Here is a 25,932-nt window from a genome sequence, read left to right as displayed (position 1 = left end):
ACATACACCTACAAAATTGGTCATGGCAATCGATCATCCTTATCCAATAACATTTAATTCAAAATTAATTTATTGGATAACATGCTGTGGCAATTCAAATTTAAACAAGATAAAATCATATTTTATATATAAAATCTCATTTCACATATAAAATCATATTTTATCTCTATATCAAATAAAATCATATTTTATCTATAAAATCCAATTTTACAAATAAAATCATATTTTACTTAATATATCATAAGATCATATCTTATCATCAATTGTACCAAAATAATTGATTTCAAAATTCAATTTACGGATAAAATATTAAAATTTTCCAAAAATTCAAATTTATCCAAAATCAATTTTAAAATTTACGGACTCGAACAATTCGATCCGAAATCTCGTGAACCAATCAAAAACAATTTTTGACCGGACCAAAAATAAAATTTTAAATATTAAAATTAATTTTTAAATAAAAATATAATTTTTCCCGCGGGCCGCCCGGGACACTCCCGGGCCGGCCCGCACCCGGGGCGCGGGCCGGGGGCAGCCCGGCTGCCCCCTTAGGGCAGCGCCGTGCGCTGCCCTGGGCGGCGCCGAGCGCCGCCCTGCGCAGCGCCCAGCGCTGCGCTGGGCGGCGCTCGGCGCTGCGCTGGGCGGCGCCGAGCGCCGCCCCTGGGCAGCGCCGAGCGCTGCCCTGGGCAGCGCCCAGCGCTGCGCTGGGCAGCGCACAGCGCTGCCCTGGGCGGCGCCGTGCGCCGCCTTGGGCGGCGACGGTCGCCGCCTTGGGCGGCGCCGTGCGCCCCCTTTGGGCGGCGCCGTGCGCCGCCCGGGGCAGCAACAATTGCTGCCCCACCGGGCAGCGATCCAATCGCTGCCCGGGTTTTGCCCCGAAAATTTTTTTTTTTTATTTATTTAAAAATATTTATTTTGTTTTCCAAAAACCGAGATTCAAAAATTTTGTACAATCGATTAATTTAATCGTTTGATCTCAGCAACCTGGCTTTGATACCACTGTAGGAAAAAACTGGCGGTCAGATCAATCACGATTGATACCCGGTGCAGCGGAAGTTTAAAATTTTTATCATGGAACAATTCCATGGTGTGGGTATCAACCATTCAACGATTAAATTATTGTGTGTGTAAAATTCAAATAACAATTATTAAATTTTACCTTCAATCTCGCAACGAGATTACTGGACACCAACAGATTTTATCTGCTCTTGTTGTCTCTCCCTGGAACCGATGAACTCCTTCAATCAGGTCCACGAACAGAGGTTTAATCCCTCTGATAGATTGCACTAGAAAATCTATCAGAAGTTTTCTGCGAAGAGAATAAACGAATCTGATTCGTTATTCCTTACTGCGATTCAAAATCACAGACCGGAAAATCTCGGGCAGAGGGGGAGGGGTCGGCCGAACAGAGAGAGAGAGCTAGGGTTCGAAAATTTTCTCTGTCTCAAAAATTATGACCTGTTGTGTGTAATTTCTGTACTGAAATAACTTATTTATAATGCAGGCCACTAACACCTTAGGGCCCATTAATCATAAGCTGGGGCCCGACAAGCAAAGCCCGCTCGTTCAGAAATTAATATAAAATTCATCGTGACTCCGATTGATGAACTGATTTCACCAATGTGCACAGAAACCATTTCTGCACATTTTAAAGTCAAAATAAATTTTCCTGAATCCGAATTCAGTGGTTTCCAAAAATGTCCATCCCTATGTCATTTTAGGAAATCCTACTCCCTTACTCTTATTTAAGAAGTCCAACTCCTTAGTTCATTAAATTTAACTCTTTAAATTTAACTATCTCAACGGGGATTAAAACTCCATTACACTGTGTGACCCTCAATGGTTCAGGGATACAGCTAGCCGTGGGCTCACAACTCCTTGTGACTCGGAACAACACTTTCCGACTTGCCCAACGAATCATGGTAAAGCGCCTAGCAACATCGCCCCATGATTCCCTAGGTATCACTGATAGTGCCTACAAGAACCAGTAGATTTTGGTTAGCGTACAGTACGGTCCCTTCATCCATATATCCCGATCGAATCAACAACCATTGGTATATCGAGAGTCGCTCAAGATTCGATAACTATGCAATACATCTTGAAGATCAAATTAGTGACATCGCATGTGCTACTAAGAAACCATTTCTTAAATCACATCAAGTACTCTGGCCAGAGATTTGTCACACTAATATCTCCTCAGATCGCATAGGATATCCACACTCGCAAGTATGTGGTGAATCCTTGACAACAATGCATCGACTCCTATATGTGTCGTAACTGTACCCAATCTCGACACCTGATGACCCCCATAGAGTCGGTAAACGAGTCAAAGCACAGCACTAGCATATAGAGTCTCCATGATGTTTCAAGTCGTAAGGACTAATGGTGTACAACCAAAACCGCGAACTTTATCCACTCGATAAGTGATAACCACTTGGAAAGTCCGGATAGGGTAGTTCGACTATTCATCCTATGAATATCCATTTGCATGCTTCGAACATCTCCATGTTCCCTACCAATGAAACGTGGTACTCCGCATCGCAAATGCTAGTCTCAAACTCGAGCGATCCTTATCCTTATTATCGGACGGCTCAATCGACTAGGAACAGTTTAGAATATACAGTGACTATAAGATGTATTTCATGATAGACATCTCCATGTTCTACCACATCTTACATACACTATAGTATATTCAAGGTCTTTATCAAAACAACAATAGTATATCACAATATAACAATATGAAGTAATATAAAGTCATTGCCATTAAAAAGTGTAAATAATATTAAACAAAAGATTGTTTATACAAAGAGTCATCAAAGCCCATAGCCACACAGTTGGCTCACTGGGCACCCACTCTTACATCCATCACTCCTGTCCGCACTTGCTGGAATCCCATAAGCCAAATCTTCAGAAATCCTGACGATGATGATAGTCTCTGGGCAAACTGGCCGCATCATCACCTCTTCCAAGGTCTCATCAATCCTATAAGGATAACCCAAAGTCTTATTACTATATCCCAAGTCTCTTGCATGCATATGCTCTGATACCAATAAATGTAGCGACCCAACCCGGATCCACTACCTAATCAGAGTTAGGAGCATAATTAAACATGCATTAAAGAAATTACTGCGGAAGACTTAAATAAAAGCGGACCGGCAGAATACAACCGGTTAAATAAATTTGATTATACAACCCAATCGAATAACTAAGCCAAAAGGGCAAAAACCTACAGCTAGTCCTGTTGTCTTCACTGGTCACTGGCTACTCCAAGCTCCTGGTGCACAATCCTGCACCTACACCTGTCCCGTCGAATGGGGTGTCCAGATACACAGAAAAGACTGGACGTGAGCTCTAAGCTCAATACATAAGCAATGATATATATAATATATGCAGCACATAAGTGTATTTAAAACAAGGTTTTAAACAATAACTCAGGGCGCCAAGAATATGCAGGGCTGTGCCAGATAGCTAGTATGCGGTGCCGCTCCCATATTCTCCTATCAACTATAGCATCTGCTCCACCGTCGTGGTCTCTCCTAGTGATAGCAAAACCAGGGGCTGAGTGTCCCCAGACACGAATCCTCAGGAAGAAACGCCTCAACTGATGGAAACTGTCTAGACTCACATCGTACTAGATGCAGTCTCCGTAAAAACATGCATGTGCTAAAGCCGTAAAAACATGGTAAAACAAGTAGCACATACTCATGCAACACATACAATATATATCATGCTGGCCATCTCAGTCAGTACTTACGTACCTCACTACAGGCAGTTCCTAGTAGTCCCACCCTAGGTTCCAAGCCTATCATCAATTCTACAATGCAAAATACCCATGCATAATTCAATAAGCTCTAAAAGCCTTAACTAAGCTATTGCATACTCCTAAATAATTTAAGGAGACCATAGCTATACCTGCGTCCATCGTCAGCCCACTGATGACGACTATCCCGCTACTAGGGGCACACCCCTGTTGCAGCTCCACAGTCTCGAGCACTGCTCCGCTACACGAGCACTACTCTACTATTATGTCAGACACTGTCTGACTATACTAAAATATGTTTCCTACTCCAACTCTAAAATAAGAGTACCCAAAGCCCTAAATAGAGCCACGTGGGCGAAGGAGAGGAACTCGGTGCGCTTTGAAATGAAGCCCTCGCACCTATATTTATAGAAATCGATCGGAAGCTCCGTTCCTGATTGGAAGCTCCGAACGTGCAGATCGGAAGCTCCGTTCTCCCGATCGGAAGCTCCGTTCGATACGTGTCAATTCGGTCCACATGCAACCACACACCTGTCACCGACAACCATCGGAAGCTCCGATCACTGATCGGATGTTCCGATCTCCCTGCTTCCGATGTGGTTCCGATCTCACCAAGATCGGAGGCTCCGATCCTGGATCGGTGGTTCCGATCCCACTCGAGTCTTGGAACCCTCTAAGCCATTTTCGAGTGTCCTGGATTCATTTCTGGAGTCCATTAATCTTTTGGAGTTTCCTTAATCACGTTTTACTTAATCCAAACATGATTACTTGATTAATTACTCATTAATCATTAATTACGGATACGGGTCACTACAATATTTGTATTTATATCATTGCTTCGTATTGAGCGTTCTAGCTCATGCCCCTGTGTTTCGGTATTGTATACCTCGTGGCGGGGCAGGTTTGAGGATAGACGGTCCAGGCGGCTCTCAGCAGGATTAAGCTTTGGGAAGTGCGAGGTTGTAGAGGGTAGGATTTTATTTACCCTGAACCTTCGATTTGATTGTATAACAGTACTTATACACTTGTGATAGCGTCGGTTGTATTCTGTCGATTGGATTTGTTGTATTTTAATTATCCGCTCTTTACGCTTTAAGTTTTTTTTGCGTGCGCTTTTACTATAACTCTGATTAGATAGTGGATCCGGGTTGGGTCACTACAGTTGTAGTAGGGAATATATTATAGCATAGTCAGACAGTGTCTGACATAGTAGCGGAGCCGTGCTCGAGGCTGTGGAGCTGCAGTAGGGGTGTGTCCTACTTGCGGGATAGTCGCCATCAGCGGACTGACGACGGACGCAGGTATAACTATGGTCTCCTTAAAATATTTAGGAGTATAAAATAGCTTAGTTAAGGCTTTTAGAGCTTATTGAATGATGCATGAGTATTTTCATTGTAGAGTTGATGATAGGCTTGGAACCTAGAGTGGGACTACTACGAGTCTGCCTTAGAAAGGTACGTAATTACTGACTGAGATAGCCAGCGGGTATGCATGCTTATGTGTTGCATTTATGTGTCATATTTGCATGGATTATTATGCGGCATGTGCATATCATATTGTGCCTGTACATCTTTTGAGATAAGCTATGGAGGGCCACTCAGCCCTGTTTGGACGGTTGATGTCTAGTGCCCAGTGACCGATGGGTTATGGGTTACTAGCATCTGAGTGACATGGTCCACGTCCTGTAGGAATGAGCAGTGTACGCAGGGTTTGCTCCCCCGGTTGTACCACTCATGTCCTAGGCTCCAGTCTAAGCAGTTGTATACAGTTATCCCAGATATGGATACCCGGTCATATTCATTTGCATGCATCATGTTTGTATGTTTTACATGTGCTTTCGTATTGAGCTTAGAGCTCACGTCCAGTATTTTCTGTATGTCTAGACACTCCATTCGACGTGGCAGTTGTAGGTGTAGGAATGAGCACCAGGAGCTTGGAGTGGCCAGTGACCTTGAAGACAGCAGGATTAGCTGTAGGTTTTTGCCCTTTAGGCTTATTTATTCGATTGGATTGTATAAATCGAATTTGTTTAACCGGTTGTATTCTACCGGTCTGCTTTTATTTAAGGCTTCCGCAACGATTTATTTTAATGTATGCTTAATTATGCTCTTAATTTTGATTAGATAGTGGATCCGTGTTGGCTCGCTACAAAGACAGTTTGTGTGTATTAATTTTATAAAATTTTGAATTAATTTGATATTATCCTGGGTAACTCGATTTAAAAAAATTAAAGGATTCTGGAATTTAAAATTTTAGTCCTGGTATATTTTTAATCTTGACTACATAGTGTTACCCGCAAAAATCTAGTGTCTCTTTTTTACAGCCCACCTAGTCAACCAAATAAAACGACGCAACGTCAGCAGGTTGACACAATATAGCTTTTTAGGAGGTCACTCATTCTAGTACTATTCTTACTCATATACACTTAACCTGATAGATGATTTGAGACCTATCACAATAATGGCTGGCATACGTGTATTTATAATATATTTCACTATCAAGTTTATATTATGCTTCCTAAAGTTGTGACCTTCCCCCACAAATAATAAATATTAGATCCATAGGAAAGCATAGGGGGATATCATTTGTAGCGGCCCCCTCACCCTTTAGCTATATAGTATATGATCTACTACATGATTGTTGTTGTGGTAGTAAGTAAAATTTTGTACTATTCATTACCAACAAATACACATGTAGATGTAGTGGATGTATTATATTCAATATAAATGGTCCAACATTGAGTATGTAGTTTTGGTTAGCTTCTATAGTATTTTTGGTCGAAATAGAATGAAAATTTGAGTGATATATGCTTCATTATCTCTTATTCGTGGTTTCAGTTAGAAGATATGGTACAGAAGTTTTAGTTGTGTTTAGTTCAAAAATTGGTGTTTTAACACTCCTGATGTGCTTGAAAAATTAGTGGTAAACTAGTTGATCACGCCATGGTTTAGATTTAGTCCGAGTCTCTTCTCCAATAGCCAATGTTTGTTTTGAGGTTCTTCACCTCTTGCATTGATTTTCCAATATGGTTTCCTCATAACTTTTATTGTGATAAAATTATATATTTCGGTTGTAATTTCGTCAAGGTTTCAAGTAAAGCATCTAGCTACGCATTTTTCAAGCTATGAAAGCATTTGACAGTTGACAATTTCGGTCCTTAAGTGGTATAAAAAGCTAGCCCATCCTCTCTTTTGTTATGATTTATTTATATTAGAGAGAATTTTTAAAATGGCCTAATGAAAATATCAGTGAGTTATAGTAATAGAATCTACGAATATAAAAAATGTTTAAAAGGATATTTTAGGATTTTAAATTTATGGTAGGCTATATTGCAAAATATTTGATGAATAAGACTACTTTTAAAAATATGATTTTGATGTAAGTTAGAATCCTCTTATTATAATACTAATTTTGTTAGCATAATCTGGATTCTGGATTCTCTGCACATGCAAATTTAACGCGGTTTCGGTGTTAAAATGTTAATTATGTATGATTTCTTTTATTACACGCACCCCTACGTTGTCGAATCCTTTGTCATAATTCCATTGCAAAATCCCGAATTTTTGTCTAGAAGATGAAATTAAATTTAGGTTGCGTTTGGATTGAAATATTTTAAATTCATGGATTTTGATTATAATTTTAGTGTTAATCATGAAATATAGAGAAATATCAAATTCATAGCTTAATTATTTACACGTTACTTAGATGGATTAAAAAGAATTCTAAATCAACACTTTATTGGATGAACATAAAATTCATCATAACTACCATGAATTACCATATAAACATAAAATAAATGGATTTGATGTTTGTGGTGCTACTTTTCTAAACAACAAAAATGCATTTGAAATTCATTGATTTGAAATACTTTCATTCAAATGGAGCCTAAAGTTCTAAAAATGTCTGTAATTATTTAATTAGCTGAAAAAATTTCATGCTATATAATTATATATAATACATAAAAGAAGTAAGAATTAGTTAGTGACGTTGATGTTTTGAATTAAAATCCAATCTTCTAAAATATCTCAACGATATATTTATCGGTAAACCAAATCATCTCATAGAATCTAACTAATAAAGCAAAAAAATCGTAAGATGACTCCGATCTAAAACCGAAATCAATCGTCGTATAATACTATCTTGATGGTGTGCACCAAACCCTTATTAAAAAGATAGAACTCTAAACATTTTCATTTGCTAGTGTTTTTTTTTTCCGAGAGATGATAAATTCTTGGTTGCTAATTTGGGTCTGGATTTATTTTCGGTCGCTAAATCCCGAACTTTTTAGTGTATTATCTTATTTTAATATTGCATTTCACCTTTAATTACGTGCTTTAAGTTTACCATTACAAAAGTTGATGCTATGGTATTCTTAGATGCTTAAAAACAAACACACGAAGACAAAAACCACAATGAATTTGTTTAATGTTTATGATATATGTATGGCATGATGTGTAACAAAAAATATATTATTTAATAATTACATGAAATTGACGTAAATAAAAAATTCGAATTATAGTTCATTTAATTGGTAAAAGGAACAAGGTATAGGTTTTCAAGTTTTATGAATAAATTAAATACTCGACCTTATAGTTAGCTTGGAAAAAAACAATAGGGAAATTTAAAAATTAATCTCGTAATTTGATATATTTTTTACTTTTGGTCAGACAAATTGGGGTTTTATTCGCTTTTGATAAATTTTTGTTGGTCTACTGAGATGACATCGAACGCTATTGACATGCGTAACATCATAGATAGTTGACATGATGTTTTAATTCGATGTCCTGGCAAGTTACTGAGTCATCCTCGGACTCTGGTCAGGAAAGGAGAGCCTAGAACGGACCAAGTGAAAAGCATTTCGGACAAGCGAAGGAAATCTTGGCATCTTGTACACTTGCAGCGCATTGGAGCCTTCCATGGTCAAGTAAGGCAGAGAGAGTAGCTAGGTCAATCTATCATGGACCACGTCCACCGATAATCAAGGGACATGTCCCCATGTAGTAACCCGCACCCTATTTCACGAGATTAAATGGTAACACATGATTAAGAAATCATAATCTTAATTGGCCAGGTGTTTAATTGGATCAGAAATATGGAGTATACTGTATAGCCTTCGGAATCACCGATGAGTTCAGAACTTCAGAAGTGGGTTCGGAAGCACCGAACTAGGGCTGCACAAATTATAAGCAAAGGGTCAGTCTGGATCATCCGAACTGAAGATGGAAACTTTCTAAGGTTAGTCCATACGTACTAAGTGAGGTTTCACTGGCGTTTGGACACGCAATCACATGCATGAGATCGAAAAGTCCGAAGTAGAGATCGGAAATTCCGATTAGAGCAGTTCAGTACGTGGCAAGTACGCGCGATTCGAACCTTCGGAACTCCGCCTATAAATAGACCATCCCAGGGCCTCCTTTCTCGCTCACAATCACACTTTTCTCTCTCAAATTCAGTCTAGTTTGGGGGGTTTTGGTCAGTTCTATCGAGGGCCATGCAGCGGCAAGATGCTTTTGGAGGAGTAGTGGAGCGGTGCTCAAGAGTTAGGGCCTTCGAAAGCAAAGGGCCTTCGAGGAGTGAATTGGCAATGAAAAGTGAAGCTCTGTGCCCACATTTATAGACAACTATCGGAACCACCGATCCTAGGTTCAGAGTTTTCTAAATGACTTTGGAGCTTCCGATCTCTCCATCAGAGCTTCCGATCACTAGGCACCGAACGCGTGTCCATGATTGGGAAACTCATTGCTGCCGACGGATTTTGGACCTTCCAAACAAGGGTTCGGAGCTTCAAATCTATCTTGATTAAATTCATCAATTAGAAAGCCCATACTTTCTTATCAAATGACGATCAGACCTTTCGATCGTGAGTTCGAAGCTTCCGAGCTCACCTTCTTCCTCCGAAGTACATCGCTGCTTTCGAACTGCTCTTTGGAGCATCCGAACTGTCCCATAACTTGAAGCCCTCATAACCATTTCCGATCGTTCTGAATATGATTTCCAACTACTTAAATCCAATTGGGAATCCCCTAATCATGTTTCGACCAATTTAAAATGTTTAGGCAGTTGATTAACATAATTAAGAATCAGGCTACTACATTCTCTCCAATTTAAGAGATTTCGTCTTCGAAATCCAGACTAGGAAATATCAGAACAAAACATCACTGAAAACAAGTTCTTATTACAATAACACAGTTCACAATTACAAATGTGTTGCTCAAAGAAAAACACAATCAAAACAACTTGGGATTTTCATAACGCATACGACTCTGTAACTCCCAAGTCGCCTCTTCAGTGCCTCGACGATGCAACTGAACCATGACTAAAGGAATGCACTTATTCCAAAGAACCTTGTTTGTAGTAGCACGATTTCTGATTAAGTTAATCAACTATCTAAACATGATTAATGAGTTCCTAATTAGATTTAAGGAGTTGAAAATCGGATTCGGAATGATCGGAAATGCTTAGAAGGACTTCAAGTTATTGGACAGTTCGGAAGCTCTGAAGATCAGTTCGAAAGCACCGATGTACTTCGGAGGAAGAGGGTGAGTTCTGAAACTCCGAACTCATAGATCTGAAGGTCCGATCGCCTTTGGAAAAGAAAGTATGGGCTTTTTGATTTGTGAATTGACGTGATATTGAACGGAAGTTCTGAACCCCATTTCGGAAGGTTCGAACTCCATCGACAGCAGTGTGTTGTCCAACTAGGGACACACATTCGATGGCTAGTGATCGGAAGCACCGATGGTGAGATCATAAGCTCCAAAGTCCTTTGGGAAGCGAGATCAATAATTCCGATCGTTGTATATAAATAGGGGCCGTGTAGTAGCCCGATTCTAAATTAAGTTAATCTACATCCTAAACATGATTAAGTGGTTCTCGTTTGGGTTTAAGGAGTTTAAAATCGGATTCAAGACGATCACTAGTGATTCTGAGGGTTTCTAGTGTTGGAATAGTTCAAAAGCTCTGAAGAGCAGTTAGGAAGCACCAAACTAGTTCGGGAGCCAGTGTTGTTAATCGGAACTACAGATTAATTCGAAATCACCGAACTGCATATCGGAAGCTTCGATCTCGTGACAGTCATACAAAGTATGGGTTTTGATTGGTGATTTGACTTGAGAGAATTCGGAAGCTCCGAACTGGAGTTCAGAAGATCCGAATTGTGTTAGCAGCATTGTGTTGTCCAATCAGAGACACACATTTAGTAGAGGGAGTTCGAAAGGACAATGGGAGGTTCCGAAGTGCGTTTGGAAGCTCCGAATGAGAGATCAGATGTTCCGATAGTGGTCTATATATAGGGGCCGGGAGCATCAATTTCCTTCCAACTTTCTCAAACTTCTCCCTCGTTCCTAGCTAGTTTTAAGGGATTTCGTGTGATGTATTCGAGAGCTAGGCGGTGAAGAAGCGCCACCAGGATCGTATCAGTATTGTGCCTTGAATTTAGGGCAATCGTCATCAAAGGGCTGACTACGGATGCAGGTATATCGCTAGATTTTGATTAGCTTCAACGAGTAGTTATTATTCTAGTTGACGATTTTAGTAGACATTTAGTGATACAGTAATTATCTGTTTATAGTTTTGGACTAGAGAGCCAATATCGCTAGGTTGCTTATTTTGAGGTACGGAGATACTATCCGATATACCCTGGTTGACTTTGCATGTTCTATTTTTGCATGATTTATATTGCATGGCTCATGTGCATTTATAATGTCAAGATTATTATGCAGCATGCATTATCATATTGAGTCTATACCTTTATATTAGCAGTAGAGGGGTTGCTCAACCCCGAACTTTTGGGGATGGATTCCATGGATTTGGATCCGGATATTTCCATGTATTTCTTATGGCATGGGAGTACCTCCTGATTCGATGGCTCAGTGTGCTACATACTATGGAGCCATTTGTTGAGCAAGAATTTCTAACTTTATAGGTTTTCAGTGCCCGTTCATTTGCATTTAGCATTCATAGCATGCGTATACTCATACTTTCGTATTGAGCATTGTTAGCTCACGTCCTCGATTTGGCTCTGGATACCCCATTCTATGGGACATGACTTAGGTTGGACAGACTGAGAAGTAGCGGTCGTTGAGCTGCAGCTTGGTGGATTGTACTGTACCAAATTTTTATTAGTGGGTTATCGTATTGCTTTTCGATGGGGTTATATAATATTTATCGACATTTTCTTTATGGCCGATTTCTTTCTTACCGGTATTTTTAGTTGAATTATTTCAATATCTACTAGTTTAAATTTAGTAATGTGTTTAAGTTATTTTGCATGCTTAAGCTTTGCTTAAAGGGTGTTTGGGAGAGCTTTTAAGCTCTTAAAAACAACTTTTAAGTTGTTTTAGAGCTTAAAAGCTCTCCGGATCTGTTTGATAATTTTTTTTAAAAACAGCTTATAAGCTGTCAAAATAAGCTGTTTGACAGCTTATAAGCTGTTTTTAAAAAAGTAAGGGGGGAGGTACTTTTTTCAAAAAGATCTTATTTTAACATTCTATCTCTCTAAAATATCCTTAAATATTTTAATAAATCTCCATCATATCCTCCTCCCATTAAATATTAAATGTTATTTTTTTAAAAAAATTTCAAATCACATAAATTTTCTAAAATAAAAATATTATAACAATTTTATTTTTTAATATATGTTTATTCTAAAACTATTTTCATATATGTATAACTCGAAACATTATTTTCATATAATTATACATTTTTTGGTAATTTTGACAATAAAAAGATCTTATAATACCAAACACATCAACATCTTTAAGTTATTTAAAATAAGTTTATCCAAACACTTTAACAGCTTATTTTTAAAATAAGTTCTAACAGCTTATAAGCTCGTAAAACATCTTTTAAGCTCTAGGAGCTTATAAGCTCTTTTTAATAAGTTTAGACAAACACCCTCTTAGTTAGTGATTGCAGGAAGGATCACTACACTTATTGGTATGAGGGCATGTATTGAGATTTGAGATCCAGGTAAACAGTCTTGAAGTTAAATTTTTCTTACTTTTATAGATGGAAAGATGTGGATATGAGAGCCATGGGAGTGTCGGTGGACGTCGGGGAGACGATGAGGAGAGAGATCATCCTCGGAGACACAGTCATCACAGAGATGACAGCCATCGCTTTGAATTACATGGGTTTGTGCAGATGGATTCTAATCCATTGAAAGGCAGTGAGACTCCGGAAGTTGTGGAGAACTAGTTAGAGAGTATGGAGAATTACTTCCAGGTGTATCAATGCACTGATGGGCAGAATATGCAGTCCGTTAACTTCCTTTTGTAAGGGAGTGCCCTCAAGTTGTGGAAGTCCACTTCTGCGCCCTTGATATTCGAGCAAGGCGTAGTCACTTGGGCCGAGTTCCATGAAACATTCAGGAAAATGTATTTTCCTCCAACACTCCGTAAGGAAAATACGAACAAGTTGATGAATTTGAGGCAAGGCAACATGACTATAGACGATTACCAGCAAAATTTCTTTGAGTTGTGACCGTATTGCCCGTACATTGATACTAGCTCCGAGGCAAAGTATGACCATTTTTTCCAGGGCTTTAATCCACAGATTCATGACCGAGTGGCCAAATACGATGATCTGACATCGTATTAAGTGTTGGTTAACCGCTGTCGATAGACGAAGAACAATATCAAGAGAAATAGGAACTTCTCTTCCTTCCGACCAGGTAAATCTTTGGGGCCTAAAGCCAAGTCTTTCAAGAAGCCTGGTGTAGTGACCCTACCCGGATCCACTAACTAATCAGAGTTAAGAGCATAATTAAACATGCATTAAATAAATTCGCTGCAGAAGACTTAAATAAAAACAGAACGGCAGAATACAACCGGTTAAATAAATTCGATTATACAACCCAATCGAATAAGTAACCCTAAAGGCAAAACCTACAGCTAATCTCGCTGTCCTCACTGATCGCTGGCCAATCCAAGCTCCTGGTGCTCCACCATGCACCTACGCTTGCCCCGTCGGATGGGGTGTCCAGATACACAGAAAAGACTGGACGTGAGCTCTAAGATCAATACGAAAGCACTGGGTAAAACATACAAATATGATGCATGCAAATGATAGGGTATCCATATCTGGGATAACTGTATACAAATGCTCAGTAATGGCGCCTAGGACATGAGTGGTACAACCCGGGGAGCAAACCATGTGTACACTGCTCATTCCTATAGGACGTGGACTATGTCCCCAAATGCTAATCGCCCATGACCCGTCAGTCACTGGGCACTAGACATCACCCATCCAAACAGGGCTGAGCGGCCCTACATGGCTCATCTCACAAGATGGACAGGCACAATATGATATGAACATGCTACATAATAATATGACATACAAATGCAACATATAAGCATGCAAAACCCGCTGGCTATCTTAGTCTGTACTTACGTACCTTACTACAGACTGTTTCTAGCAGTCCCGCTCTAGGTTCCAAGCCTATATCATTTCTATAATGAAATTACTTATGCATCAATAATTAAGCTCTAAAAGCCTTAATTAAGCTATTGAATACTCCTAAATAATTTAAGGAGACCATAGCTATACCTGCGTTCGTCGTCAGCCCGCTGATGACAATTGCCTCAAAACTTAGGCACATCTCTTCCTCGACATCGGGATCGCTATTCCACTTACGGATTCCCAATAAGATGTCTAGAACTCCCTAGATCTGAGTTAGAAGGCCAAGGAATCAGAGAGAAGAGAGGGAAAGGTGCGAGTTGAAAATGAAATTTCGGACCTCTATTTATAGACGGAGTTCGGAGCCTCCGAACCCGGTTCGGACCGTCCAAACTCGATCGGAACCTCCGATCACACCTTCGGAACGTCCGATCGCTCAATATTATGTTAGCCATGATGTCACCTTGCTGACGTAAGCGATGACGTGTGCCCTAGTCCCGATCGGAACGTCCGATCTCACTGACGGAGCTTCCGAACCCTCTGGATCCTTAGGACCTTCCCGGCTATTTTCGAGTGTTCTGAATTCATTTCTGGACTTCGTTAACACATTTGGAATTTTTTTAATCATGTTTTACTTAATCTAAACATGATTACACTATTAATATACTCCTTAATCGCTAATTCTGGATACGGGTTACTACATTCTCCCCCCTTAAAAGATTTCGTCCTCGAAATCTAGGGTAAAACCTCGAGAACGTAGAAGAAATCCTTGCTCGAGTGTCTTGGTCGAAATATCCTCCGACACACTAAGACTCTCATCGAATTGTCTGCAAGCTTCATTAATGCTGAATCGCATTAACATTTCCCCAGCTGATAATTATTGCGCTACTGGTCGACAATCGAACTTCCCTAGTGCTAGCTTATCGTAACACTGATACCTCTTTCACTCGGACCACGATCTTCCTGACCACAAAGGATACAATACCCGCTTGATCAATATCATCGTCCCAAAAGAAATCTTATACTGACGAAGACCAAGTCATAACCTGACTGGTTTACGACATTCGTCGAATCACTAATCAAAGCTAACCATCTAATGGTTCCAAAAGTTCTCGTTGCTCAACACCTCTAGTTAGGAAACACTTTCCCAACACTGTGCCGACACAACAAAACTCAAATTTCTCCCCAAGAGAATCTAGTTGACACAAGGTCATACATCAACGTAACTGCTCACAATGTTCCCTAGACTGGTTACCCTCCCCACTCTCCCTGGAGCACAACCGGCTTCCCAAGGAATACTGGGAACTTAAACCATCATGTCTAGTATATTCTGCCGCCACATTTCTTAGATTAACCTCAACACTGTGCCCTGATGATAACTATCATCACTTGCAATTTATGACGCTACGTCATCTCCCTGCCATTGGCCTGCGAAGTCACGCATACTTTGCAATAGAAGTCATCACGCCTCTGATGATCTACATCATATCGATCATAGGTTATTCATCTCATGAATTTCCATCGATAGACATCCTCTGGTTAGTTATACATACTCCCAATCACTGTACACACATCAAGCCCAAGGCAAGCTTCCACCAATATGCTCGACTGGGACATTTCACAGAGCACACACATATGGAAACGCTTCCTATTCCATCTCGAAACTCGACAGTCATTGCACCTGGTATAACTCAACTCAGAGTCTCTGATAATACCATCAGCTCATACCAATCTCCCAAGGTCGAATATACTGATCCTGGAACTAAATCCCAACGGATTCTCAATAGTCAAATCGCTCCCTTGCCGAACGCATCAGTCTCAGCACTGAACGATCTAACTCGTCTATTCCCTAGTCAATCCTGGAAATACTTGTGCTCGAAGTAACTTGCCACACAATGCGTCTTTGATTGTCGTTTATTGCTACAACGCAATATCTTTGACAAACAGTATGCATAGATGTGACTCACTGACTCGAAAGAACAAACTCGATCCGTCACGATCTTTGCGAAATCTTCAATTTCCACAACAATCTTGTTGGCTACTAAGTTGAAATTCTACTATCTCTGTCATTTCAGAGACATCGTTCATCGCACGCTAGAAGACTAGTGACACATTCTGCTAGATCTCGAGGATCAGATCCTAGCTAATGTCACACAGATCAGACAACTGATGTCTCCTTTCTAATGTCCATTAGCATTTCCAACTACTCGTCGGATCCAACCACAACGGTATACATAGATGCCCTCACTTAATCGAAATGTCCGGTCAACAATCTTCACTATTGTTGTTCAATGGAAAACTCTCACATGAAACAACAACATGATCCTTTCCTGACCTATTGTTATCACTAAGCAATTGATTGGATCAATATCAGCTTCTTTCTTAACAAGAATGCACTATACTGGAAACTACGAACTCCCTTGCTTGTTTCCACTGTCAAGTTAGCACCTAACTTGATCATTCAAGTCCACTTGCAATCGTTCCTGATCACAGCAATCCCAAAATATTCATCTTTGGCGATCATTGAGACTAAATAACTCAAATCTCTGATTTCTCTGAGATGGTATTCAGTACTCATCCCATAAGCATTACCCGACAAAATACTATCCCAAGTATTTCTTAATCGCTACATCCTGATCAACTCTGATTGGCTCAACCAATCGAATTCGTCGATCTACTTAAGCTCGCACTTACCAGATCAAACCACCACTGATCATCCAACCTACATGGCTCGGTCAATAACCATGACTCAGTTGCCACAAAGAACCATTTCCAAACGGTGTCAGATCACAATACATAAGTAGTTTACTTGGCACAAGTCCTGCGCCTTTTCAGCACTACTAATCGTTGCTTTGTATTCTGAACTTAATCATCCTAACTCTGACAGAGTTATCCAATAACCACTAGTAGTCACTAGCACAGATCCCGTGCCACCTTAGCACTACTAATCGTTGTCTTGTCCACCCAAGGCAAACATCAAGATAAACTAAGCCCATTTCCATCCCATGGAAAATCCTACGCTCAATCTCTGAAAATATCAGACAGTACTTAGCGCAACCACTGGACTCACTATCCTTACCTCGTTCATTCAGAATGAACACCACGGCTCGTCAAGTCCAAGAAGAATAACTAAAGAATCCCAAAGATTTCCACAATCTTCGAACACTATCCTGATCATATCCCTTGTTAAGATTGTGCAACAGTTCAAGACTAAGGTAGCTTACCTCAATAACCCACCTAGACAACCACCAAGGTTTCACGGTCATAGGCCATGCTTCCCTCACATCTTAAATAGTCATGTACAATCCTCAACATCTGATATAATCCCTCGCAGATGAAGTCATTCATCATGGAGTAGTCCTCACATTTGAGTCGAAGTCTTAGATACCCTGTCGTGACTGCTACCAAATCCCTAGACTGAATAGCCTTCCCACCGCCAATCCTGAAGCACAAGGCTCCAAGATAACCTCTGAAGTACAAGGACTCCCAGAGTAACACTAGCATAGGGTCGCGCCCCATCACGTCTAGTCATGGTCATAGTTCACAACTCTCGGCATATACTGGACCTGGTATCCCGATGAAAACCCATCATCACAAATCTAAACCTAACGAAGGTCAGACAACCTGTTCTAAGGAAACAACCTCGAACAAAGTCCAAATGTTCTAAACCAAACAATACCCTTAATGCCTCTAGATGAGTCCACTCATCGCTGGCACTAACATATTCCACTGACTAACTAGGTCAATCCTAGGAAAACACCTAGACTAACCACAAGTCAAACAGTCACAGTCGGCCCACTCAAATCCCATGAGTTACAATAGTTGAACACTAATCAACTAAAACAATGCCAATCCTAGCAAAATCACTTGCAATCATTCACGAATTGTTGGATAAATAAAACATGTATCAATGCTTCCATTTATGTACAATTTCTCAATTACAATCCCATGCAACACATACAGTATTCAAAATACAGTGAAATGTACAATCGAACTTGAAATGATACAACCAAAATGATGATTTATTTACAACTGAAATACTGTTTACAACTATATTAATACAGTATTTAAATCATTGTACTAGTCTTTTTCCTTGAGCATGAAGCTTCTAATTGACACACGCATCGATACAAGCATACTCCCGACCAAGTCTCTCTACATGTCCTCCTACGAAGAACTCTGGCGAGAAATGGCTCGTGATAGCTAACCAGCTATGCTCTGCGTCAGTGCATGTCGGACGACCTCTTTTGCTCACGATCTACCATCAGCGTTCTTCTTGTAACCAAATCATGCTTCTGAACATGAAATTTCCCTTGTGCCTACCGAAAGCATCGATACAAGCATACTGTCAAAACCATGTTCTGCATGAGGTTAAAGACCTCACGCTCGAAACCTTTCATGCTTTAGGCACTCGAGGCATTCTCTGGTAAAGGTATATCTGACAATCTCTCCATCTACGACTGGAGAATCTTCAGCGTAGTGTCATCATGGTAATTACTGTACAGATGCAAGCATCAAGTAAGTCCCCACCAATCCTATACCACTGCCTCTGGCATCCGGTACTCGATCCAATGCTAGGATCCACATGAGTAGAAATCTTGAAAACTCGGACACGATCCATCACTCCTGTCCGCACTTGCTGGAATCTCATAAGCCAAATCTTTAGAAATCCTGTCGATGATGATAGTCTCTGGGCAAACTAATTGCCGCATCATCACCTCTTCCAAGGTCTCATCAATCCTATAGGGATAACCCAAAGTGTCATTACTATATCCCAAGTCTCTTGCATGCATATGCTCTGATACCAATAAATGTAGTGACCCTACCCGGATCCACTAACTAATCAGAGTTAAGAGCATAATTAAACATGCATTAAATAAATTCGCTGTGGAAGACTTAAATAAAACAGACCGGCAGAATACAACCGGTTAAATAAATTTGATTATACAACCCAATCGAATAAGTAACCCTAAAGGCAAAACCTACAGCTAATCTCGCTGTCCTCACTGATCGCTGGCCAATCCAAGCTCCTGGTGCTCCACCATGCACCTACGCCTGCCCCGTCGGATGGGGTGTCCAGATACACAAAAAAGACTGGACGTGAGCTCTAAGCTCAATACGAAAGCATTGGGTAAAACATACAAATATGATGCATGCAAATGATAGGGTATCCATATCTGGGATAACTGTATACAAATGCTCAGTAATGGCGCCTAGGACATGAGTGGTACAACCCGGGGAGCAAACCCTGTGTACACTGCTCATTTCTATAGGACATTGACTGTGTCCCCAGATGCTAATCACCCATGACCCGTCAGTCACTGGGCACTAGACATCACCCGTCCAGACAGGGCTGAGCGGCCCTACATGGCTCATCTCACAAGATGGATAGGCACAATATGATATGCACATGTTGCATAATAATATGACACACAAATGCAACATATAAGCATGCAAAACCCGCTGGCTATCTCAGTCTGTACTTACGTACTTTACTACAGGCAGTTCCTAGCAGTCCCGCTCTAGGTTTCAAGCCTATATCAGTTCTACAATGCAAATACCCATGCATCAATAATTAAGCTCTAAAAGCCTTAATTAAGCTATTGCATACTCCTAAATAATTTAAGGAGACGATAGCTATACCTGCGTCCGTCGTCAGCCTGCTGATGACAATTGCCTCAAAACTTAGGCACATCTCCGCCTCGACGTCGGGATCGCTATGCCACTTCCGGATTCCCAATAGGATGCCTAGAACTCCCTAGATCTGAGTTAGAAGGTCTAGGAATCAGAGAGAAGAGAGGGAAAGGTGCGAGTTGAAAATGAAATTTCGGACCTCTATTTATAGACGGAGTTCGGAGCCTCCGAACCCGGTTTGGACCGTCTGAACTCGATCGGAACCTCCGATCGCACCTTCGGAACGCCCAATCGCTCAATATTACGTCAGCCATGACGTCACCTTGCTGACATATGTGATGATGTGTGCCCTGGTCCCGATCGGAACGTCCGATCTCACCGACGGAGCTTCCGATCCACTTCGGAGCCTCCGATCTTGAGTTCAGATCCTCCGATCCAGTTCGGAGCCTCCTGACTTGGTTCGGAGCTTCCGAACCCTCCGGATCCTTGGGACCTTCCCGGCTATTTTCGAGTGTTCTGAATTCATTTTTGGACTCCGTTAACCCATTTGGAATTTCCTTAATCATGTTTTAATTAATCTAAACATGATTACACGATTAATATACTCATTAATCGTTAATTCTGGATACGGGTTACTACACTTGGTACGTCTTCTTCTTTTGGTTCAGGTTCAAGTTCTGGTGGAGGTATGTTCCACTTTGAGAAGAAGAGAGCTCAGTGCGTGATGTGTGGGGGATGTCATACTAATGATAAATGTCGTGGATCAGGCGCTGCTTGTTTCCGTTGTGGTCAGATGGGTCACATGAAAAGGGATTGCCAGCAGACTAGTGGAGTATCAGCATCTGGCTTGGGTTCTCAAGCATCGGTTCCATAGAGACCATTTGGACTGTCGATAGGGAGCACCAACCAAAGGCCACATATTACCAGATAAGTTTTTGCGCGGAGCTAAGATCAGGTTCAGAAGGAGAATGAGGAGGTTATCGCAAGAACATTTATTTTGTATGGAGTTCATGCTTTTGTTCTCATATATACTGGTGCATCGCATTCATTCGTTTCAACACGTTTTGTTAAGCGCCATAGATTAACGTACATATCTCTAGACGTAGTAATTTATGTATCTACCCTAATAGGTCATTCAGCTTTGGCCAAGAGTTTAGTCTTGGGTTGTTCTTTAGAGTTTGAGGGCTCTGAGTTATCAGCTCATCTTATGATTCTAGCGATAGAGGATTTTGACTGTATTTTGGATATCGATGTTTTGACCTCTTATCGAGCTATTGTGGATTGTTATCAAAAGTTTGTTCAATTTTGTCTGGTTGAGGGCGGTATTTGGTTTTTCTATGGTGGGGGAGCGCGACCCCTTATGCCTCTAGTATCAGCTCTGAAGGCTTCTCAGGCTTTAGAGGCAGGTGAAGAAGGCTATCTTATCTATGCAATTGATACATTCACAGATAGCAGAGTTGTTGAGGAGTTACCACTAGTTTGCAAGTACCGAGATGTTTTTACGGATGAGATTACAAGGTTTTCTCCAGTTTGAAAATTCGAGTTCGTGATCGAGCTTGTGCCCGAGACGACAGCGATTTCTCGTGTACCTTATCGTCTGGCAACATCAGTGATGTGGGAGTTTGAGTAGTAGTTTCAGGATTTGTTGGATAAGGGATATATACGATCGAGCGTTTTACCTTGGGGAGCGCCAGTGCTTTTCGTCAAGAATAAGGATGGTTCCATGAGTTTTTGTATTGACTATAGACAGTTGAACCAAGCGATGGTTAAGAACAAGTATCCTTTGTAGTGTATTGATGATTTGTTCGACCAAATTCAGGGTACCTTTGTGTATTCCAAGATTGACTTGAGGTCAAGGTATCATTAGTTGCGTGTTTAATATTCTGATGTTTCAAAGAAAACATTTTGTACCAGGTATGGTGACTATGAGTTTTTAGTGATGCCTTTTGGACTAACAAACGCACCTGTAGTGTTCATGGACTTGATGAACAGATTCTTCCGCAATTATCTGGACAATTTTGTCATGGTTTTATTGATGACATTTTGGTCTACTAAAGAATTATTGACAAGCATGCACATCACTTGATTCCTGTACTGCAGATTCCCTGTCAGAATCAGTTATATGGCAACTTCAGTAATGCGAGTTTTGGATTGATCAAGTGGTATTCTTTGGTCATGTCATTTCTTAGGAGGATGTATCAGTGGACCAGAGTAAGACCAAATCTATATTGAATTGGTCGCGTCCTAAGACACCTTTAGAGATTTGTAGATTTTGTCACTCACTTACCGATTTCCTCGAGACAGTGTGATGCTATTTGGGTTGTCGTGGACAAGTTGTCCAAATATGCTCATTTTCTTACGTACAACCGCAATTTCACTTTTGATCGCATGGAGAAGTTATAAATCCAGGAGATCGTGCGATTTCATGGAGTTCCTTTGAGCATATTCAACAATAGAGATCCGATGTTCACCTTACGGTTTTGGTGTAGCTTCGGCGAGCTTTGGGTACTACCTTGAGTTTGTGTACTGCGTATCACCCAGAGACTGACGGTCAGTCCGAGAGGGCTTGTAGTGACCCACTATGGAATCACCTACTAATAGAGACTTAAGCATGTAATTTAAATCTTAAAACAACAATAGTTAGAGATTACTGCAGAAAACATATATCAATTACAAACCCGTAATAATACAATTGGTAAATAACTGCAATCCAAAATAATATACAACCCAATAGAAAACCCCAATGCACAAGAGGGTCAATCATAACTAACTCTGTTGGCACCAAATGAGTCCAAAACTCCCTGGTCTCCAACTATACACTAGTCCCTGAATTTAGGAAACCTGCAATTGCCCCTCCGAATGGGGTTTCCAAGAAAATATACGGACGTGAGCGATACAACTCTAAACATAAAGGTACGAGTATACATATGATATGGATGAAAATGAAAATGAATGGGTACCTTGAACCTATCACAGTAAAAATCACTGCTCAGTCTGAAGGTGCCATGGTATGTAGCATGCTGAGCCATCGCATCAGGAGGTTGTTCTCATACCATACCTTATTATACCTGATTATAGAGCCACTCAGCTCTATACTTGTTAGTCTGTCATTGAGAGTACCGCGACGGCGGGGACATGTATGTCTGACTACTCTAGTGTACTAGACGAGTGTGGTTGTACCCAGAGGTTGATCCGTGAGGTTACATCACTCATTTGGCACATGTACTGAGCATGAATTATCAGATGACCCTATACCAATCATCACGGTTGCATGCATCGTATACATATGTTTACTCATGTTTATGTATTGGGCGTTAGCGCTCACGTCCTAGTTGTTATCTTGGACACAATATTCCATGGGGCAGGTCGCAGGATGGACGGAGCCGGTAGCTCGAGGCAGGACTAGGGGGCAGGAGCCTTGAGGAGTTATTTATACAGAAGGATTCGATATAGTTGTATAATGTTTACTTTCTACTTGTTTCGATATGGTTGTATCACTACTGATAAATAAGCTTGAAAATTTTGTACTAAGCTAATATGTAAATTATGGGTTCTGTTTCCGCACGTTTTTCTTTGATTAGTATTATTGCTTTAATTAAGCTTAATGCATGCTATTAGTTGCCAGCTAGTAGGTGATTCAATGCTGGGTCACTATACTTTTTAATTACAATACACAACAAAGTTTCTAACGTTCTATTAACGAGCTCGTTTTGACCATCCGTTCGAGGATGACAAGTAGTAGAAAATAGCAACTTAGTACCAAGTTTTCACCATAACGTTTTCCAAAAGTAACTAAAAAATCTAGTATCTCTATCAGAAACAATGCTTCTAGGCATGCCATGTAATCTAAGAGTCTTATTAAAGAATAAATCAGCAACATGCAAAGCATCATCAGATTTATGACAATCAATAAAATGAGTCATTTTCGAAAACCTATCAACCACAACAAAAACTTAATATCTCTCCTTCTTAGATCTCGGTAGTCCTAGAATAAAATCCATAAAAATATCTACCCACGGTTCACTAGGAACAGGAAGTGAAGTATAAAGTCCATGTGGTTGTTGTCTAGACTTAGCTTTCTTACAAGTCACACATCTCTTGCAAATTTTATCAACATCATGGTTCATGTGAGGCCAATATAAATGTTCATGCAATATTTTGATAAGTCTTAGCCACACCGAAGTGTCCCATCAAACCTCCCCCATGTGATTCCCTAACAAGAAACTCTCTAATATAAGATTTAGGAATGCACAACCTTTCCTCCTTAAACAAATATCCATCATGCACATAAAATTTATCTTTTTTTCTCTCATTCCTTTTTTCTAAGGCCATCTCACTTTTTTGTTCACACTTTTTTTCGGCCTTTTTTTTTTTTTTTTCATTTGATCCTCTAACACTTGCTTTGAAGTCATAGGCAACAATACAATAGGTTTTTTTTCAAAGTAAAAGAATAAAGATTTCTAAAACCATCATGTACCTCCCTCCTATCAAATTTCTATGGTCTACCCAAAAAAATATGACAAGGTTGCATAGGCACTACATCACACAACACCTCATCCACATACTTTCCAATAGAAAATGGTACCAAAACTTGTTTGGTCACCTTCACCTCCGAACTATCATTAAACCACTGCAACCTATATGGTTGAGGATGCTTCAAAGTAGTCATGCTCAAATTTTCCACAAGTTCACAACTAGCCACATTGGTGCAACTCCCACCATCAATAATAAGGATACACAGCTTTTTATGCACAAAACATCTAGTATGAAATAAATTTTCCCTTTGGTTTTCTTCCTCATCCTTATGTTGGACACTCATAATTCTCCTACTCACCAACATGTCATCATAATTTTCAACATCCTCCTCACTTTCAGACTCAATCTCACCACAAGCATTCACAATCATTATTTTTTATTCCAGCATTGGCTAGCAATATGACTAACCCCTTGACATTTAAAGCATTTAATATCTTTAGAACGATAAATAGGAGTTTCATGTTTACCTTGTGCTCCCTGCTTTGGTGTCTCTTGCTTGGTGTCAGTTTTTGGTTTGGACACCGCCTTGTCATCTTCTTGTTTTGAAATGTTTGGACACCAAGAGGTTGAAGAACCTCCAGCTGAAGTAATTCGAGAAGCTCCTCTTCATTTAAGTTGTTGCTCTACTTTCATAGCAGTCTGCACCATCTCATCAAGATCAATACAATGTCGAAGTTCCACCTGGTCTTTATTCTACCTATTCAAACCACATGAAAATAGAGCCATGGTCGCTTCATGGTCCTCCTCAATGTTAATTTGAATCATAGTAGTCTCCGATTCTTTGAAATAATACTCAACACTCTTCAAAACCTGCTTCAGATTCTGTAATCGCCTAAACATCTCACGATAATAGTGATTAGTCACAAACCTTTTTCTCATAGTTTGTTTCATCTCATCCCATGTCGCAATAGGCCTCTCAGTACATCTCCTCCTAGTAATAACAAACTGATCCCACCAACTAAGTGCATAATCTACAAATTCAAACACGGCCAACCTCACCTTTTTAAGATCAGGATAGTTGTGACAATCAAACACAAATTCTACCCTATTTTCCCACTCTAAATATGCCTCCGGATCAGATTTATCATGAAATAAAGGAATATTCATCTTAATACTACTAATGTTCCCACCCTCCTTACTCCCATCAGTATATCTCTCTCGCATCGCTTCCTTTCTATTTCTTCCATCCTCTTGATCTCGCCTATTTCTAACCCAATTCTAACCAAACTCTCATATTCTCCACCAACGTCATAATCATCCTCAATTGTCGTATTTTTAACCGTACTCCCGCTCCCACTAACTTCAAGCTTACTTATTCTTCGTGTACTGACTCCAACTCGGCCCTCATTGCATCCCTCATCATCTTAGGCAATTCATCTACTTGAGCCTTGGAAAACTCTTAGCTAGAATTATCCTCTCCTTCTTTATGAGAACTCATTATACCTGCAAGAAACAGTTAGTAAAAAAAATATTTTCCCCACCCAAATTCTCACAAGTCACTTCAAAAAAGATCACTCACACTCTATTTTTTTGTACACTCAAATAAATGGAAGGCTTTATGCTTTGTGGGCTGTATGTGTATCAAACTCACAAGTTTAAAACTT

At 40.2% G+C, this 25,932-nt stretch overlaps 1 protein-coding gene across 1 annotated transcript; it reads left to right on the top strand.

Moving 5' to 3' along the window:
- The first annotated feature begins 12,769 nt into the window (after positions 1-12,769).
- Positions 12,770-21,326, top strand: LOC140861422 (uncharacterized). Its single transcript, XM_073264441.1, has 3 exons — positions 12,770-12,929; positions 20,461-20,657; positions 20,748-21,326. Exons 1-3 carry the CDS (start codon positions 12,770-12,772, stop codon positions 21,324-21,326), a joined length of 936 nt encoding a protein of 311 aa, XP_073120542.1.
- Positions 21,327-25,932: the final 4,606 nt, after the last annotated feature.

Source organism: Henckelia pumila, chromosome 4, assembly GCF_033568475.1.
Source record: "Henckelia pumila isolate YLH828 chromosome 4, ASM3356847v2, whole genome shotgun sequence".
Lineage (NCBI taxonomy): Eukaryota > Viridiplantae > Streptophyta > Magnoliopsida > Lamiales > Gesneriaceae > Henckelia > Henckelia pumila.
Note: the sequence above shows the minus strand (reverse complement) of the source record. Positions and strands in the feature narration are given on the sequence as shown.

Excerpts from the sequence above, each read along its gene's own strand:
- LOC140861422 (XM_073264441.1), top strand. The coding sequence starts at position 12,770 with ATGGAAAGATGTGGATATGAGAGCCATGGGAGTGTCGGTGGACGTCGG. Across the intron at positions 12,930-20,460 it reads TTCTAATCCATTGAAAGGCA|GTTCAAGTTCTGGTGGAGGT; the intron begins GTGAGACTCCGG and ends CTTTTGGTTCAG. Across the intron at positions 20,658-20,747 it reads GCTTGGGTTCTCAAGCATCG|GTTCAGAAGGAGAATGAGGA; the intron begins GTTCCATAGAGA and ends AGCTAAGATCAG.